Source organism: Lithobates pipiens, unplaced genomic scaffold (genome assembly GCF_037356315.1).
Source record: "Lithobates pipiens isolate NorthernLeopardFrog02 unplaced genomic scaffold, aLitPip1_a1.2 Scaffold_16, whole genome shotgun sequence".
Taxonomy (NCBI): Eukaryota; Metazoa; Chordata; class Amphibia; order Anura; family Ranidae; genus Lithobates; species Lithobates pipiens.
In genome coordinates, this window is record NW_027507748.1 from 431,214,788 (window position 1) to 431,231,764 (window position 16,977).

The 16,977-nt window shown below is 43.9% G+C and overlaps 1 protein-coding gene across 2 annotated transcripts in view; it reads right to left on the reverse strand.

Annotated features, from left to right (window-relative positions):
* Positions 1–16,726, reverse strand: part of SH3RF3 (SH3 domain containing ring finger 3) — a 609,268-nt gene extending 592,542 nt beyond the window's left edge. Inside the window, exon 1 of one of the 2 annotated variants that reach the window (XM_077482583.1) lies at positions 15,370–16,726. In XM_077482583.1, coding sequence (XP_077338709.1) covers positions 15,370–15,900 — 531 coding nt within the window. In that variant the 5' untranslated portion in view covers positions 15,901–16,726. The remainder of the gene's footprint in view (positions 1–15,369) is intronic. The other variant, XM_077482584.1, reaches the window with a different exon arrangement.
* Between the last annotated feature and the right edge of the window lie 251 nt (positions 16,727–16,977).

Consider the following 16,977-nt stretch of genomic DNA (forward strand, 5'->3'; position numbering starts at 1 on the left):
CATACACACTATCAGATTTTCTGCTGATTTTTGTTTTAAGATTTACCAAAACCATGTAGTACAAGGGCCTGCCTGATTGCATACACATTGAAAAATCTAAGGTTTGACCCAAGTCCGCCGGACAATCCCGCCGTGTGTAGGCTCCGGCGGACTTTTTTTACCCAAAAGTCCAGCGGAATAAGAAAGTATTTTTGCACTCCAATCTGTCCGCCGGACTTGCATTTCGGCGGACAATCCGGCCGTGTGTGTGCCAGTCCGCCGTACTTTTAAAATGAACTGACTTTTCCCGCCCGGAGAAAAGTCCGCTCATTTTAAGCGCGTCTCCAGGTAGCCGGGGCCAGCGAAGGAGGCGTCGTAGAAAAATCGGCATGGGGGTCCCCCCCCAGGTCCATATCAGACCCTTATCTGAGCGCGCTACCGGGCCAGCCAGGAAAGGGGGTGGGGACGAGCAAGCGCCCCCCCTCCTGAGCTGTACCAGGCCGCGTGCCCTCAACAAGAGGGGGACAAGACCCCTGAAGTCGGAAGAAGAGGGCGGCGGCGAAGAAGAAAGCCGGGCTCCTCCGCTAGTAAAAGAGCTAGCAGAAGAAAGCGGAGGAGTCCGGCGAGAAGACCCCCGAAGACGGAAGAAGACCCCTGGAGCTGCGCAATAAACTATTTTAACCCTTGTGTGTTGTTGTTTTTTTACTTTTTTTCACAGGTGAATGGGTAGGGGTACATTGTACCCCATACTCATTCACATAGGGTGGGGGGCCGGTATCCGGGGGCCCCCTTATTAAAGGGGCTCCCGGATTCCGATAAGCCCCCCGCCCGCAGACCCCGACAACCAACGCCAGGGTTGTCGGGAAGGGGCCCTTGTCCTCATCAAAATGGGGACAAGGTGCTTTGGGGTGGGGGGGCCGTGCGGGCACCCCCCCATGTTGAGGGCACGCGGCCTGGTACGGCTCAGGAGGGGGGCGTTCACTCGTTCCCACCCCCTTTCCTGACCGGCCGGGTAGCGTGCTCGGATAAGGGTCTGATATGGACCTGGGGGGGGGACCCCCACGCTGATTTTTCGGCGTAGGGGTTCCCCTTTAAGTTCATACCAGGTGACGGGGCCAGTGACACCTCCTTCTCTGGCCCCGGCTACCTGGAGACACGCTCAAAATGAGCGGACTTTCCTCCGCGTGTGTGGGTGAGTCCGTTAATTTCAAAAGTACGGCGGATAGTCCGGCAGACTTAGTACGCTGTATTAGTCTGCTGAAAAAGTGCCGTGTATGGGCAAGTAGCTTGTTCGGAAAGTCCGACGGACAGTCAGGCGGAAAGTCCGCCAGACTAAGTCCGCCGGATAGTCTGCTACGTGTGTACACGGCATAAGTGTAACTTCAGCTCTCTGCTCCCTACTTTTCAGAGCTGAGCTTAAATTCTGCACTTTGAACCTATGTAAAGAATAGAAGACTGCAAATAAAGAATTTTTGGCTGGTGTAGAGAAAGCAAACAGTACTCGCAGGAACAGAGGCACGCGATGACGTCAGCACGTCGCTCTGCCCAGGAGTGTGCCTCTTCTGCGCTCCAGACTGGGAGAGACACACTCAATGGAGAATGACTTTATTTATGTAGGGGGATTTGATATATCACCTGAGGCCAGTCACTTCATTGGGTTTATGTAAGTACTTTAAGCACTGTAGGCTGCTGTGAACTTGGAGTAATTCTCACACTTTAAACACAAATTCACTGGGTGATTTCCAAGGTTCTTTTAATTCTCATGAATCTAATGGGGGGATTGGAGTAAACACATGCTAGAGTGACGATGACTCCTCTGTAGAGGCGGCTCATTAACAGGTGAGACACTTTTGACCGACAGTTATAAATAGATGCACATTCGAGATGCTTGTAAGCAAAGTTAGCTTGGCGTGTTTTCAGCTTGCACTATCAATGGCAAACACGGAATTTGCACGCATTGTTTTTCTGAAATTGTCAACAAAGTTCAGACTCTATAAAATGTTTGAATACAAAAAAAAAAATATATATGAATTAAATCAGTAGCTTTGAGGTAATGCAGAAAACCCAGCAGCATGTAGGTTTTAAATCATTGTCAGTGGACAAAAATTAAAAAAAGCTATGAACAAAGGTTTAAATTGGATTCATGCCTCGTGAGACACTGAGCAAGTAGTACACAAGGTCCCCCTGTAATTTATCTTAGTAATGAAAAATAACCATATTCTTTACAATAGACATATCATCTACTAGAGGCCCTATTAAAGTCCATTTTTTTGTCAGTTTTGAATAGAGGAGGGAATGGTTAGAACTACTGTCATTTTTTTGTTGCTGTTTGTAACCCAGTTGGGAAGCTTTCTGGCCATATGGTATCAGAAGGATGGTTTTAAATTAGAGCTAAAGGTAAAACTTTTTTTTTAAATTCTGGATGGAGTTAGGGCCGGTTCACACAGGGGGCGATGCGAGGCGACACCGACTTGCCTCGCCGCGACCTGCCGCGACCTCAGCGGCGACTTGCAAATGACTTCTGTATAGAAGTCAATGCAAGTCGCCCCGAGGTCGCCCAAAAGTAGTACAGGAACCTTTTTTCTGAGTCGGAGCGACTCGAGTCGCTCCTCTCAGAACGGTTCCATTGTACAGAACGGGGGCGACTTGTCAGGTCGCGGCGAGGCAAGTCGTGTCGCCTCGCATCGCCCCCTGTGTGAACCGGCCCTAAGGGAGGGTTATAATCCCTGTCAATTTTATTTTTGTCATTTGCATGCCATTGGCAATATTTTCCTTCACTTCCTGTCCTATAGCCAAAACAGGAAGTGAGAAGCAATGCATCAGCCTCTCTATATGTTTGGATGACCAAGACAAACAGAGAAAGTGACAACCAGACTGAGGTTTTGATCATAATATCCTTTAGGTGTCATGCTGTCACACCAGCAACTTTGTACCAGGGATGTGCTATATGATTGCTTTTGTAGAAGGCTACAATGAATACGTATACAAAAGCAAAGTGTTGGTAGATAACTCCAAATGTTGCAAAAAAAAAAAAAAAAACAAGATGCTCAGCAACTAAACTATTGTTGTAATTATAGAAACACAGACTTTTCACTGGCTGTAGTTCAATTGTTTCCTTGCTACAAAAAATGATTTTGTTGCAGTTGCAAATTACTGCTGCAAAATCTGTCATGCTATGTCGCATGTATCCTCCCTGTTGCTCTATGCATATTCTGCATCATTTTTAGGCCTCATGCATTTTATTTTGCTGCACCTAGGGGTGTCTTCCATTTTTTTTTCTGCACCTAAATGCCCCTATGGGGTAGATTTGCGACCACCCTATCCATGTGGGCAACAGGCCCATGAATTACAGCGGCTGGATTTTTTTTTAAGCGCCAGAGGCTCTAATAGGCTTCAAAATAGGGTGGGCTCGGGAAGCATTCCATCTGTAGCCCACCCAGTTGTGTTCCAACACTGATCCTCCTCCCGGCCAATCGGGAAGGGGGTCTGATACCCATTGTAATGGAAATTTGTAAGTTCTGTATATAATTGTTTCTATTTTGTATGTATTGCACAGTGTCCTCACTGTGCACATGGCATTAATAATGTTTCCAGTACATGTTTTGCATTCTTTCGAGTCCCGATTATAATTAGCCCCTTGTTGTAAAAACCTTCAATTGCGTCATAGTAAAGGAGAACAATTATTTTGAAAAATGCTGAGTGTATCTTTTGTGTCTGTTCCCTACTGCAGTAATTATTCATTTGGAACCACTAATCAATATGAGGATAGGGGTTGCCTATCTATAAAATATCTAAAGCCCCGTACACACTATCAGATTGTCTGCTGAGTTTTTCCTTCAGATTTACCAAAACCATGTAGTAGGAGGGCCTGCCTGATTGCATACACATTGAAACTCCTAAGGTTTGACCTCATATTATATGGTTTTGGTAAATCTGAAGGAAAAACTCAGCAGACAATCTGATAGTGTGTACGGGGCTTTAGTCACTATCGCCCAATTGGCTGAAAGGACAGGCGATCCTATTGGATGCCTAGGAGGAGGGGAGGAGATGCACAGTAGAAGCAGGGAGGAGTAGATCCACTGGCTGATGCTTGGATGCCTTGGATCCCTGCCAATGCCTGGATGGCTGATCCCTGCCGCTGCTTGCTGCCCCAATCCTTGCCGCTCCTCGGATGCCCGATCCCAGCCACCGGCACCCAGTGATCTGCTCTGAGCTTTACTGAACACAGCTCTGTGAGTGTATACAACACAGGGCTGTGTTCAGTGATAGGGGATCCCTGCTAAGCAGGGAATGAAAACAACTAGATCCCGGGTAAAAGCAGCACACAGAACACATATAAACACTTGTTAGGCATAACATAAACACTTGTTATTTACCCCTTGATTGCCCCAGATGTTATCCCCTTCCTGCCCAGTGTCATTAATACAGTGACAGTACATATTATTAGCACGGATCACTGTAATAATGTCACTGGTGATGTCAGTGGCAGTAAGCCAGTTCCCACAAAGTGTCAATTAGTGTCAGATTGCCCGTGTTCCATCAGATTAAGCGACCCGTCAGATTTCATAATGGAAGTGACGTTCTGTCACGGCCATCTTGGTACACCCTGCATTAAGCCACACTAAGCCTAAGTCTGAAGTCGCCAAGCAGACATCTTTTTACACCCACCAAAGTTTTGCATTTCAAAAGTATTTTTACCAGTAAACTGAGCTGATACCGTGAAATACAGTATTTTTTAAATCCGCTACACTGTTTTGATGCTGAATTTTAAAAGCAGCGGCAAGCCTGCTGATCTCACACATTTGCTAATCTGACAGAAGACAGCTGCTTTAAAAATTCAACATCAAAACAGTCTCACGGACTTCTAAATACTGTATTTCACGATATAAGCTCAGTTTACTGGTAAAAATAAGTGTAAAATGCAAGACTTCAGTGGGTATAAAAAGATGTCCACTTGGCGACTTCAGACTGTAGGCTTACTATAGCTGAGTGCGGGGTGTACTAAGATGGCAGCTTCCTTGGCTGAAAAGGATAGGAGGGTTTAGTTCTGCTTTAACAGTTAAGGTGTCCCAGGTGTCAGGACAAGGCAGATCTTAAAGAATGGAAGTTTTCTGGTCTGGCTGGAGGGTAGCAAAGGCTGGCCTTCATGTACATCATGTAAGCTAGGCTTGATTTTTCTAAGCTGGACAATGTTCTTTTCATTACTGTGGCCCCTTGACTGCACAGTACATATTTGAAAAGGTGAATTTTTAAAGTGGAACTAGACCCACAGATTTAACTGTTTCCCAAAACTGTTTCACTGAAGGCATGCCATGATTAACAACTGTCACAGTTGCTTGTGCTCTCAACCAAAGTAATCAAATGACTGGTGTCATAACTGATCACATGTGCAGCACCATGACAACTGTAAATTAAACAGAAGCTCAGATGGCAGCTTTCTTGGCTGTAAGGAGAGGAGAGCTTAGTTCCGCTTTAAGTCTAAAACACTTTTGCGGCTGCCTCTGCCCGCACATCACCCGTTAGCAGAGATCTTAGGTCATTTGGTGGATTTCATACGGCATTGCAACGTGCAGCAAAATGAGTGACCCGTGGCAAACAGATTTCATGTTAAATTAGTTAAGGGCAGGCAAAACAGTGAAAGATGAATGTTGATTGGTTACTGTGAATTTCTCACTATTCACATTGCACTTTGACATACTAAATATATATATGCAACTCACAGCAACTACAAAAAAAAAAGGAAAAGAAAATCCCAAAAAAACAGGTAAAAATGATATGCTGTACCTTTTTGAGGTATTTCTCGTTATAAGTTAAAGTATATTTTTTTTTCTGAATTCTTATGCTTCCTATACTGGACTGACTGGCTCCCTGTTGTGCTCCTAACCAACGCATCTGTATTGCACCACAATGCACGGAAATACACTATGGTGCAATGTGTTACATGAGATAGTCCATGTACTCTTTCTGGTACACCCTGGTGCATTAGACAGCCCATTCAAATGAACAGGCTTCATTAACAAAATGCACATTAACACATGGCATATACATGGCACACATGGCATATAATGTGCATTAACACACCGTAACAGCATGAATCCAGCCTAACAAAATTTGATTTTCCAGGCTAAAAATGACAGGTAGACTTGGTTAAACCCCCATTTCACCGTTTAGGAGACAACAGTTTTTGTGGCATGTTCAGCATGGGGAAAGGAGGAATTATCCTGACGTGACAGATGTGTTCTGGAGCTGCCAGCTATAAAAAAGAGATATCAATGCAGGGTGACTCTTTGAGTATGCAGAGCATGTATTTTTGTATTTCAGATATACTTGTCAGTAGGAGAAACATGTGGAATGTGTTAAGTATGTCGTTAGCAGATGTAACAGGGTAGCTCCCAAATGTCTTTGTGTGCAGGCAAGTTACTATGCTTCTACAGAAGTCCTCAACACTGAGAAACTGTACACATAAATAACGGCACAACCTTGGAGCTATTCTTTATATTTTACCATTATTTTAGTCCACAGAAGGCAGTATACTGATACACCTGCAACAATAAAATTGAGTAATCCTACAACAGCCTTTCACAACTTTTTTATCCCAAAGGAACCCTGAAAATTAAACTCAGGGAAAACCAATTCAGTAGAGGTCAATGTAAACAATGCCCTTTTTACACCAGTGGTTAGAATGCCACCCTTAGAGATAGCTAAAAAGATCATTGGTCTCTTGAAGCTGGTTCTGCCAAGTGGCATTGACCCTGGCACAATACAGGCATCATCAAATTGGAGATAAATTAGCTACAGCTCAAAGAACCCCTAGCAACCTCTGCGGGAATTGTAGGATTCCACTGAACCCTAGTTGAGAATAGATGCTCTACAGCAGGGGTCTTCAAACTTTCTAAACAAAGGGCCAGTTTACTGTCCTTCAGGCTTTAGGGGGTCTGGACTGTGGATTAAAAATTGCTTGAGAATCAGTGGGAGTAAACAATGCCTCATCATTGGGTTTAGTAAGAAAAATAGTGCCTCATCAATGGTGTCAGCTGGAGCAAAAGTGTCTCAGGGGCCGGATAAAGGCAACCAAAGGGCCTTTATCTGGCCCCCGGACCACAGTTTGGAGACCACTCCTCTGCAGTATAAAAAAATAGAAATAAGAAATGAAACTTCAACAGATCATTCCTTTCTAAGACAGATGTTGAAAAATAACAGCTGGAAACCAATTGGTTGCTTTAGACAACATCTTCACATGCAAGGCCCTGCAGTTCATTGGTAACTGGGAGCAAATCTCTACACCAGTGATCAATACCCAGTGACTACTCAAGAGTCACAATCATAAATAACAAGTGAGCCATAATTAGGCTCCCCTTAGATAGCTCAAATTTTGGACCATTCCCACTGTATTGGCTGTAATCTGAGTTGTGTGTGGCCCTGTGAGCACCACCTGGCTAGTAAAAAGTTGACCTAAAGAGGAACTCCAGGTATGACTAACTTGTACATAGATACATCCATCCAGCTTGGACTAATGTAACTGTATATACCATACCTAGCCGATGCCCCAGGAGGCTACACAGCTATGCCAGGGTTCTCCACTTGCTTCAAGGTCCTGCGCTGAGTGGCTGTCCTGCTGTATTCTGAACACAGGAGGTCGACTGCTCAGCACAAGCACCGTTCAGAGAATGCTCTGCATCCTATCAGATGCAGTCACTGTTTGACAGCACCATTGAATTCAGGCACCCGTGGACAATCAATCAATCAAATTGTAAATTGATTATAAATGTATGCAAAATATGTTATATTTTTGACTTGATGGATACATTTTTTCTTATTTTAGAGAATTGATAAAGCTCCTGAGGAAGCGTTGGTAATAACGCGAAACATGTAGAGCACTAGAGTATATTTAAGATCAGTTCTGTAATTAATACCCTGTCTACTGTACCCCCCTTTTTTCTGTATATCAAGCATTAATGTACATTTGTTTACCCTCTGGGTATATATATCTGATGGAAATAGATATGGATATGATGTAAAATGTGTTAGTTTAGACAGGATATATAAAAACAGTACTTGATGTGTTTTATAATTATTTTCTATTTTTATAAATAAATACATTTTTTTACGTTTAATATATATATTTTTTTCTCTTTATTTTTCTATGCTATATATTTAATTATATTAGTATGCCTAAAAAGTCCAATACAACCAACAATTTTTTCTGAGGTTTTTTGTGTTTCCCCCTTCTCCGTCTTCTTTTTCCCTTGTTTTATTACAAAGCACACTAAGATTCAAATAGGAATACACATGACCCTTGTATTTAGATAATACCCCTCTCTCTCCAAAACAACAATAAAAATGTTTTGGCTGGAGTTAGGTAAATATGTATGTAATAGTTTCAGGATGTTTACAAAACCAGGAAACATTTCAAATCAAGGTGAGACCACATATCCAACAGAACAGGCTTTCTGTCAAATAATCCCTTAGAAAAAACAGACAACTGTCATCACATGAACACGTGTCCCTACAACAAAATGACATAAATATTAAGCATGTTCGTTCAGTAAAGGCATGGAGATGTTTCTGCTCTCTAGCTCCATTGTCACCTCCTCCCATGCTCGCCTCCAGGACTTCTCCAGCGCCTCTCCCATCCTCTGGAACTCCCTACCCCAATCTGCCCAACTATCTCCTACTCAGTCCAATTTTAGACGATCACTGAAAACCCATCTTTTTAGAGAGGACTACACTGCCCCCACCTAACAAATGTACTTTTATTTTCTCCATCGGCTTATCCCCCACAGTTATTACCCTTTGTATCTCTTGACCCTCCCTCTTAGATTGTAAGCACTAATGAGCAGGGCCCTCTGATACTCTCCTACTGTACTAAATTGTATTGTAATTGTACTGTCTGCCCTATGTTGTAAACTGTTGGCGCTATATAAATCCTGAACAATAATAATAATAACACAATGCATACGATGTCAGGGTTTGTAGCAGTAGAGTTGCTCCAATTTGGAGATCTATGATATCAAAGTACTTTAATTCAACGTTCCAGCACACATTGAATTTCACTCTGGATGAAAATAAGGCAAGGAGCACATTGCAATTTTAGTATTAGGATTGAACTACTAAAATCACTAGAGATTAATGGCTAGTAGTAGTGATTGATTACTACACATATGTAACAAATGGCTCCCTATGGGGTGAGGAACACTAATAGCAAAGAGTAGCAACTAATAACTGCTTATTGCTCCAAATATGTGCCATTAATCGCTACTACAAGCTACTACATGCAGCTTGTGTGCCTCACTCTATAAGGAGTAATTTGTACCAAATCTATAGCGATTGATCGTGACTGCTAGTGATTAATCTCTAGTGATCGTGTAGTGTGTTTGCACCATTAAAAATAGACCAGCTTATTCATTAGGTCAATATTAGCTGTAATGTCTATGTGCAAAATGCAATCACCTGAACAATACAACGCATCCTGTGTTGTTTTTGATATATTTTATTGTCAGTCTATTAAAAATTATCATTCAATTTGACACACACACAGATATTCAATTGATTCATCAGAAATTATGTATAAAATTCCACCGCAACTGATCAACTTACCAGCAGCATAATCAATCACAAACTCACTAAGTTAATTGAACAGAGGGTGTGTGGTCGACAATTCTTCAACTAAATGATATTGATGCATGTGTGACCACCTCACGATGGTTATACATGCTTCAGTAAATAATTGTTTTCTTTTCCAATCAATTTTTCTTGAAAAAATAAAAAATCTATAGCCGATAACCCATTTAATAGCTATGACACAGACAGGGGAAGGGAATTTAGATAGTTGGAAGATACAATTGTAAGTTATTAATCATACCTACATTTTCACAATACAATCTCACATTTTGATTAATAAAAAAAAATAAAAAAAGATTGAATTCATGAACAAAGCTCCTCAGTATTATGATCAATGCAACACAATCGATCATTTTCTACTTTCACTGTTCTACTCAGTTTGATCAAATCCTATCTAAATTGAGTCTAAAGTCTGGTTCAGCAGGGACCGTCAAAGATTCTAATCATTAAAGGACAGGCTGATTGTACCCAAAAGGATCCATTGATTGATTTGGGTACAACCAGTATGTCATATTTTTACGATGCATTTTTTGCCAGTGGTAATAGCTGCTAGCAAAATCACTGTGTTCTCCCGATAGGGACAGCTGCCTGCGCCAGCCGCCGGGAGAACACAATGGCTCCATGGGAGGGATTCCCTCTCAACACTGATTGGTGGTTGCAGGAAGGAACATTGTATCATCTATGGACAGCTTAAAACAATCGGAAAGGAAAGCTACGGCTATTCAATTGTTTCAAATTGCACAAATCAAAGCGTATATGGCCACCATTAGATTGACTGATCAGCCTCACAATTGGCAGAGCTTTGTACAGTTACTCTTCAGAGAGTCATTGACCCAAATACAGGCTCACTCTGTCTTGCCAAGAAGAAAATCCTGCAGTATTAGCTAAATAGTTAAAGTGTATCTAAACCCAAGAACAAACATTTAATATACTGCAGCTTATCAGTCCAAAGATTGTTTTCAGGCTAAGTACAATCTCTGCATGTATAGATAAATACCCGCTGATCCCACCAGAATTCCAATGTCCTTGTAACTTCCTGTGCACTAAACAGCCTTTTCAGCCTTCCCAATTGTCTCCTGTAACTACAGAACACCTTCTTCACTGTTATGGAGATGTGGACAGGGGGAAGCGTGATTCAAATCATGAGATCAGACTAGGCTGATAACACTGCTCCTCTATAGATACAGTACAATGAGTGAGCGTTGTCACCTTGGACAGAAAGTGTGCTACTGAAAGTTTTGCCAGGTGGACAAAAGCGTGAAAAAACGAAAAAAAACAAAAAAACAAAGGACTAATTATAGACCAGTAAGCTGCAATATATAGAATTTATGTTCTTGGGTTTATATATACTTTAATGCCGAAGTTTAGGGGCCAGTGTAACTAAGCTTATACAGTACCATACCTGTGCTATCCATGTGGAAGCTGGAAATGTGAATGTGCCATACCTGTGGGTACGCCATGGAAATCACTGTAGTCCAGCTTGGACCAACATAAGTATGAGTGTGCCATACCTGTGGGATCCTCATGGAAATCAGTGTAGTCCAGTTTGGGCCAACATAAGTATGTGTTTGTCATACCTTTGGGATCACAATGGAAATCACTGTAACCCAGCGTGGGCCAACATAAGTATGTATGTGTCATACCTGTCTGATCCTCATGGAAATCACTGTAGTAGACTCCACCAATCTAATAATCTTCACTAGCTTCCGGGTACTGTGCTTAGCAGTTGCCCTGCTGTTTAGTGACCACAAGAGGGTGCTCATGATCTCCCCCTCATCCAATCAGAGAACACTTTGCATTAATTTTAAAAATGCAGTGTTCCCTAAATAGCGAGTGCGAGTGACCTGTAGTGTTCAGTGAGCAGGACATAGAAACTGGAAGCTAGCAGAGATCACTTGAGTAGTGCTATCTACTACAGAGATTTCTGTGGGGATCCCACAGGTTTGGCACATACATACTTATGTTGGCCCAAGCTGGACTACAGAGATTTCTATGGGGATCCCACAGGTATGTAACATACATACTTATATACTTATGTCCGCCCAAAATGGACTACAGAGATTTTCATGGGGATCCCACAGGTATAGCACATACATACTTGTGTTGGCCCAAGCTGGACTACAGAGATTTGCATGGGGATCACACAGGTATGTTACATACATATCTTGGCCCAAGCTGGACTACGGAGATTTCTATGGGGATCCCACAGGTATGTTACATACATATGTTGGCCCAAGCTGGACTACAGAGATTCCCATGAGGATCCCACAGGTACGTTACATACATATGTTGGCCCAAGCTGGACTACAGAGATTCCCATGGGGATCCCACAGGTACATTACATACATATCTTGGCCCAAGCTGGACTACGGAGATTTCTATGGGGATCCCACAGGTACGTTACATACATATGTTGGCCCAAGCTGGACTACAGAGATTCCCATGAGGATCCCACAGGTACGTTACATACATATGTTGGCCCAAGCTGGACTACAGAGATTTCTATGGGGATCCCACAGGTACGTTACATACATATGTTGGCCCAAGCTGGACTACAGAGATTCCCATGAGGATCCCACAGGTACGTTACATACATATGTTGGCCCAAGCTGGACTACAGAGATTTCTATGGGGATCCCACAGGTACGTTACATACATATGTTGGCCCAAGCTGGACTACAGAGATTCCCATGAGGATCCCACAGGTACGTTACATACATATGTTGGCCCAAGCTGGACTACAGAGATTTCTATGGGGATCCCACAGGTACGTTACATACATATGTTGGCCCAAGCTGGACTACAGAGATTCCCATGAGGATCCCACAGGTACGTTACATACATATGTTGGCCCAAGCTGGACTACAGAGATTTCTATGGGGATCCCACAGGTACGTTACATACATATGTTGGCCGAAGCTGGACTACAGGGATTTCTATGGGGATCCCACAAGTACGTTACATACATATTAGGTAATGTAGATAAAAACTCACTCAAGCTCATGTGTGGATAGTGGAATGGTCTCTACCAAAACCTACAGGAAACAATGTGCAGGTAACTCACTCCTGTTTGCCTCAAGTTTTCACCTAGCGCATACGGTGCAGACATTGCCAACAGGTGAGTTCATTAGAGCAAGGAGAAATTGTTCCTCTCATAAGGATTTTGCTAAAGAATGTAACATTGTTTCCAGTAGGTTAAGAGAATGGGGATATAGAGGACATTTGATAGATAGAGGCAGAAGTTTGGTAGAAAATAAAGAACATGGTGATCTGATTGGGAATTCCTCTTCTATCAGTAAGAGGACACGGTCCCATGAGAGAGGAGGTGTTCACTTTGTGACCACTTACTTACAACAATACAACCAGATTGTCTATATCATTAAACACTGCCTCCCTGTATTATATGCGGACAAAACTTTGTATGATATTTTAAAACAGGGATACAGTTATTCTAGTAATAAAGCTCCTACTTTAGGTACTATGCTTTCCCCCTCTTTATTTTGTTCCACTCCCCCTTCCATTTCAGGGTTGGGGACAGTGGGTTCTTATCCCTGTGGTAATAATACCTGTAAACAGTGTAAAAGACACAGAAAAGCAAGTCTGTTATTTATTTTTCAACAGGTAGAACATATCCATTTAAAAGTTTTAAAAATTGTAATTCAAAGATAATTGTCTACCTAATTGATTGCAGTACTTGCAGAGTACAGTATGTGGGATGCACTATTCTCAATCTACGTATTAGAATATCAGAACACTACAATGACACTCTTAATAGCAATGCAAAAAATATTTCAAAAAACTCTAGAACAGTTCATGGTGGTAATCTGGAGTCTTTTTCGTTTTGCGGTCTGGAACAGGTGAGAAGATCTGTTAGGCCGCGTACACACGGGCGGACTGTCCGCCCAACTAGGTTCGTCAAACAGTTTGATAAACAGTCCGTTCAAAATTAGCATGAACGGACTTGACCACACACGACGAACGAACAGTCCGCTGAAAACTTGCGCGATGATGTGAACGGCACGTACGACGGGACTCGAAAAACGACGTCCTATACACTGCAATGCAACCTTCGGCGTGTAAATCCTTTCTGAGCATGCGCGGAACTTAGTTTGACGAACAAGCCTACACACGAGCGGACTGTCCGCTCAAACCAAGTTTCAGCGGACAGTCTTACGGAAATTCCGAAAAACTTTGTTCGTCAGACTGTCCGCTGAAACTGTCCGCTGAAGCCCACACACGAGCGGACTGTCCGCTGAAACACTGTTCAGCGGACAAAGTTGGGTGAACAGTCCGCCCGTGTGTACGCGGCCTTAGGGTGGGGGATACACACCATACCCTACTTCAGCGGGAGGTGTGGTGAACACACAGATTGCATACTCGATTTCCTTGTGCAATGAACAGTAGAATGGATGTGAATTTGTTTTTAAAATAATACAATTTGATTCCACACTGGGTTAATTTTTTCCCTTAGAGTTTTCAGTCTGTGTTTCCATTTTTCCCTCCCCTTTTTCTCTGGTTCTGCCAACCTCACATGATTTTAATTGTTAATTGATTTTAAGTTGTATTGTACCACCCCCTTTTCAATATGAACTTGATTTTATTGTAAATCTGTATGCTATGAGAAAGGCCCCAGCCAAAGCATTTTAGATGTCTCACTGCTGTTAGTTCTCAATAAAGATTTAAGAAGAATCAATCGATTTGCCGGCATTTTTTGCTATTTAGACGTTACATACATATGTTGGCCCAAGCTGGACTACAGAGATTTCCATAGGGTTCCCACAGGAACATTACATTCATATGTTGGCCCAAGCTGGACTACAGAGATTTCCATGGGGATCCCACAGGTACGTTACATACCTATGTTTGCCCAAGCTGGACTACAGAGATTTCCATGGGGATCCCACAGGTACATTACATACATATGTTGGCCCAAGCTGGACTACAGAGATATCCATAGGGTTCCCACCAGTACATTACATACTTATGTTGGCCCAAGCTGGACTACAGAGATTTCCATAGGGATCCGACAGGTACGTTACATACAAATGTTGGCCCAAGCTGGACTACAGAGATTTTCATAGGGATCCCACAGGTACATTATTACATACATATGTTGGCCCAAGCTGGACCATAGAGATTTCTATGGGGATCCCACAGGAAAGTTGCATACATATGTTGGCCGAAGCTGGACCACAGAGATTTGCATGGGGATCCCACAGGTAAGTTACATACATATCTTGACCCAATCTGCACTATAGAGATTTCCATTGGGATCCCACAGGAAAGTTACATACTTATGTTGGCCCAAGCTGGACTACAGAGATTTCCATGGGGATCCCACAGGAATGGCACATATAAACATATGTTGGTGCACCCTGAATGTAAAAATAGCCATATGTAAATTTCAGATTTATCTCATCAATGGAACTACATGCCACAGGGGATCAGCAATATTATTCCCAAATCATTTAAAGCTGTTGAGGGGGATTTACTAAGACTGGAATAGCTGTGTGTGGCAACCAATCAGCTTGTAGCTTTAATTTCCAGAGGTAAACTGAACAAGCAGAAGCTAGAAGCTGATTGGTTCCTATGCCCAGCTGATTGGTGCTTCTGGGTGCTGCGATCAGACATGCAGCCCCCCAGAAAGTGTCATGCCCCCCCCCCCCAGCAGTCTCTATATATAGCAGGTTTGGGCAGGCAGCAATTGTAATACCAAAGCATTCCATCATCAGCAGAACAGGTGCACCTAGTCCCGGAAAGTTGACGTACCTTGGCCAGCAGGAGGGCATTCTGACTGGCAGCAGCCAGATCCCTCAGACTCGGGGTGCAGGCAGCATTGTGCGGGGGTGCCGTAGTGTTCCCCCCGGTGGCAGAGCACCCCGGGCTCCCGCAGTTGTTGCTGTTATTACTGCTCGCTGTAGGACTCCCGGTGGGGGTGCTCCGGGGTCTCTGTCGTATGCCATCCAGCAGGCGGACCAGTAAGATATTGGCCGGTAAATCATCCACTCCACACTCCACCAGGATGCGGCACTCCGGGCAGCGCAGCTCGTTCCTGGAGCTCACTATACTCTGCAGGCAACGGCGGCAGAAGGTGTGCTGGCATGGCAGGACCCGGGCCGTGGTGTCCAGTCTCTCCAGACATACCGAGCACTCCAATAAATCCAATAGAGACGACTCATCCATCTCCTCTCCTTCCTCTCTCCTCTCCCGTCTTCTCTCCCGTCTCCTCTCCTCCTCCTCCCCTTTAGATGCTTTCTGTGGTCCTTTAGAGGTGCACAGCCAGGACGCCCCGAGGAGCATCTAGAACAGCGGGGTTGGCCAACACAGCCAGCTCAGGAACCTAAACCGGGACCATCACCGACCTCCTTTACTCACAGCCCAACTTGGCTCCTCTCCCCAACACCACGACCACCAGGGAACTTCATCCAGTCCAAGTTCACGTGTAGGCTACAAGAAATGGCAGCACATGCCTTCCTACAGACAGCTGGCATCACCATGCCACTCTATAGGGATACCATAGAGACTCCTTCTGGGATAAAGTCCGTGTACTAGTATCTGGGATCACCAGGACATCAGGGGTGACCACAGAGAGACAACCGCCAACGGCTGGGATCCTTCTTCTGACCTGTCCCTCACCCCCTCTACTGCTAGTACAGTGTGCAGCCTGCTTGGCTGCTCCATAGTGAGCAATGTAACCTGATCACACTACTCACCCTCCCTGGGAGAGAGAGAAGGAGGAGCAGTGTGTCACTCCTCTCCTCTCCTCTGTCACTCCTCTCCTTCTGTCACTCCTCTCCACTCCTCTCCTTCCACCCTTCTGTCACTCTTCTCCTTCCACTCTTCTGTCACTCCTTTCCTTCCACTCTTATGTTGCTCCTCTCATTCCACTCTTCTGTCCCTTCTCTCCCTCCACTCTTCTGTCACTCCTCTCCCTTAACTCTTCTGTCACTCTTCTGTCTACTCTTCTGTTGGTCTTTTCTCTTCTGCCAGTCCTCTCCCCTCCACTCTTCTGTCACTCCTCTCCCTCTACTCCTTTGTCACTCCTCTCCCTCTACTCTCTTCACTCCTCTCCCCTCTACTTCTCTTCTCTTGGTCTTTTCTCTTCTAGCCTTCTGTCACTCCTCTCTCCTCCACTCTTCTGTCACTCACCCCCCCCCCCCCTCTTCTGGCACTCCTCTCTTCTCTACTTCTCTTCTTAAAATTTTCTCTTCCAGTCTTCTGTCAGTCATCTCCATTCCCCTCCATTCTTCTGTCATTCCTCTCCCTCCACTCTTCTGCCACTCTTTTCCCCTCTACTTTTCTTCTCTAAGGCTGCTTTCACACTGGGGCGGTATTCAGGCGTTACAGCGCTAAAAATAGCGCCTGTGTAACGCCTGA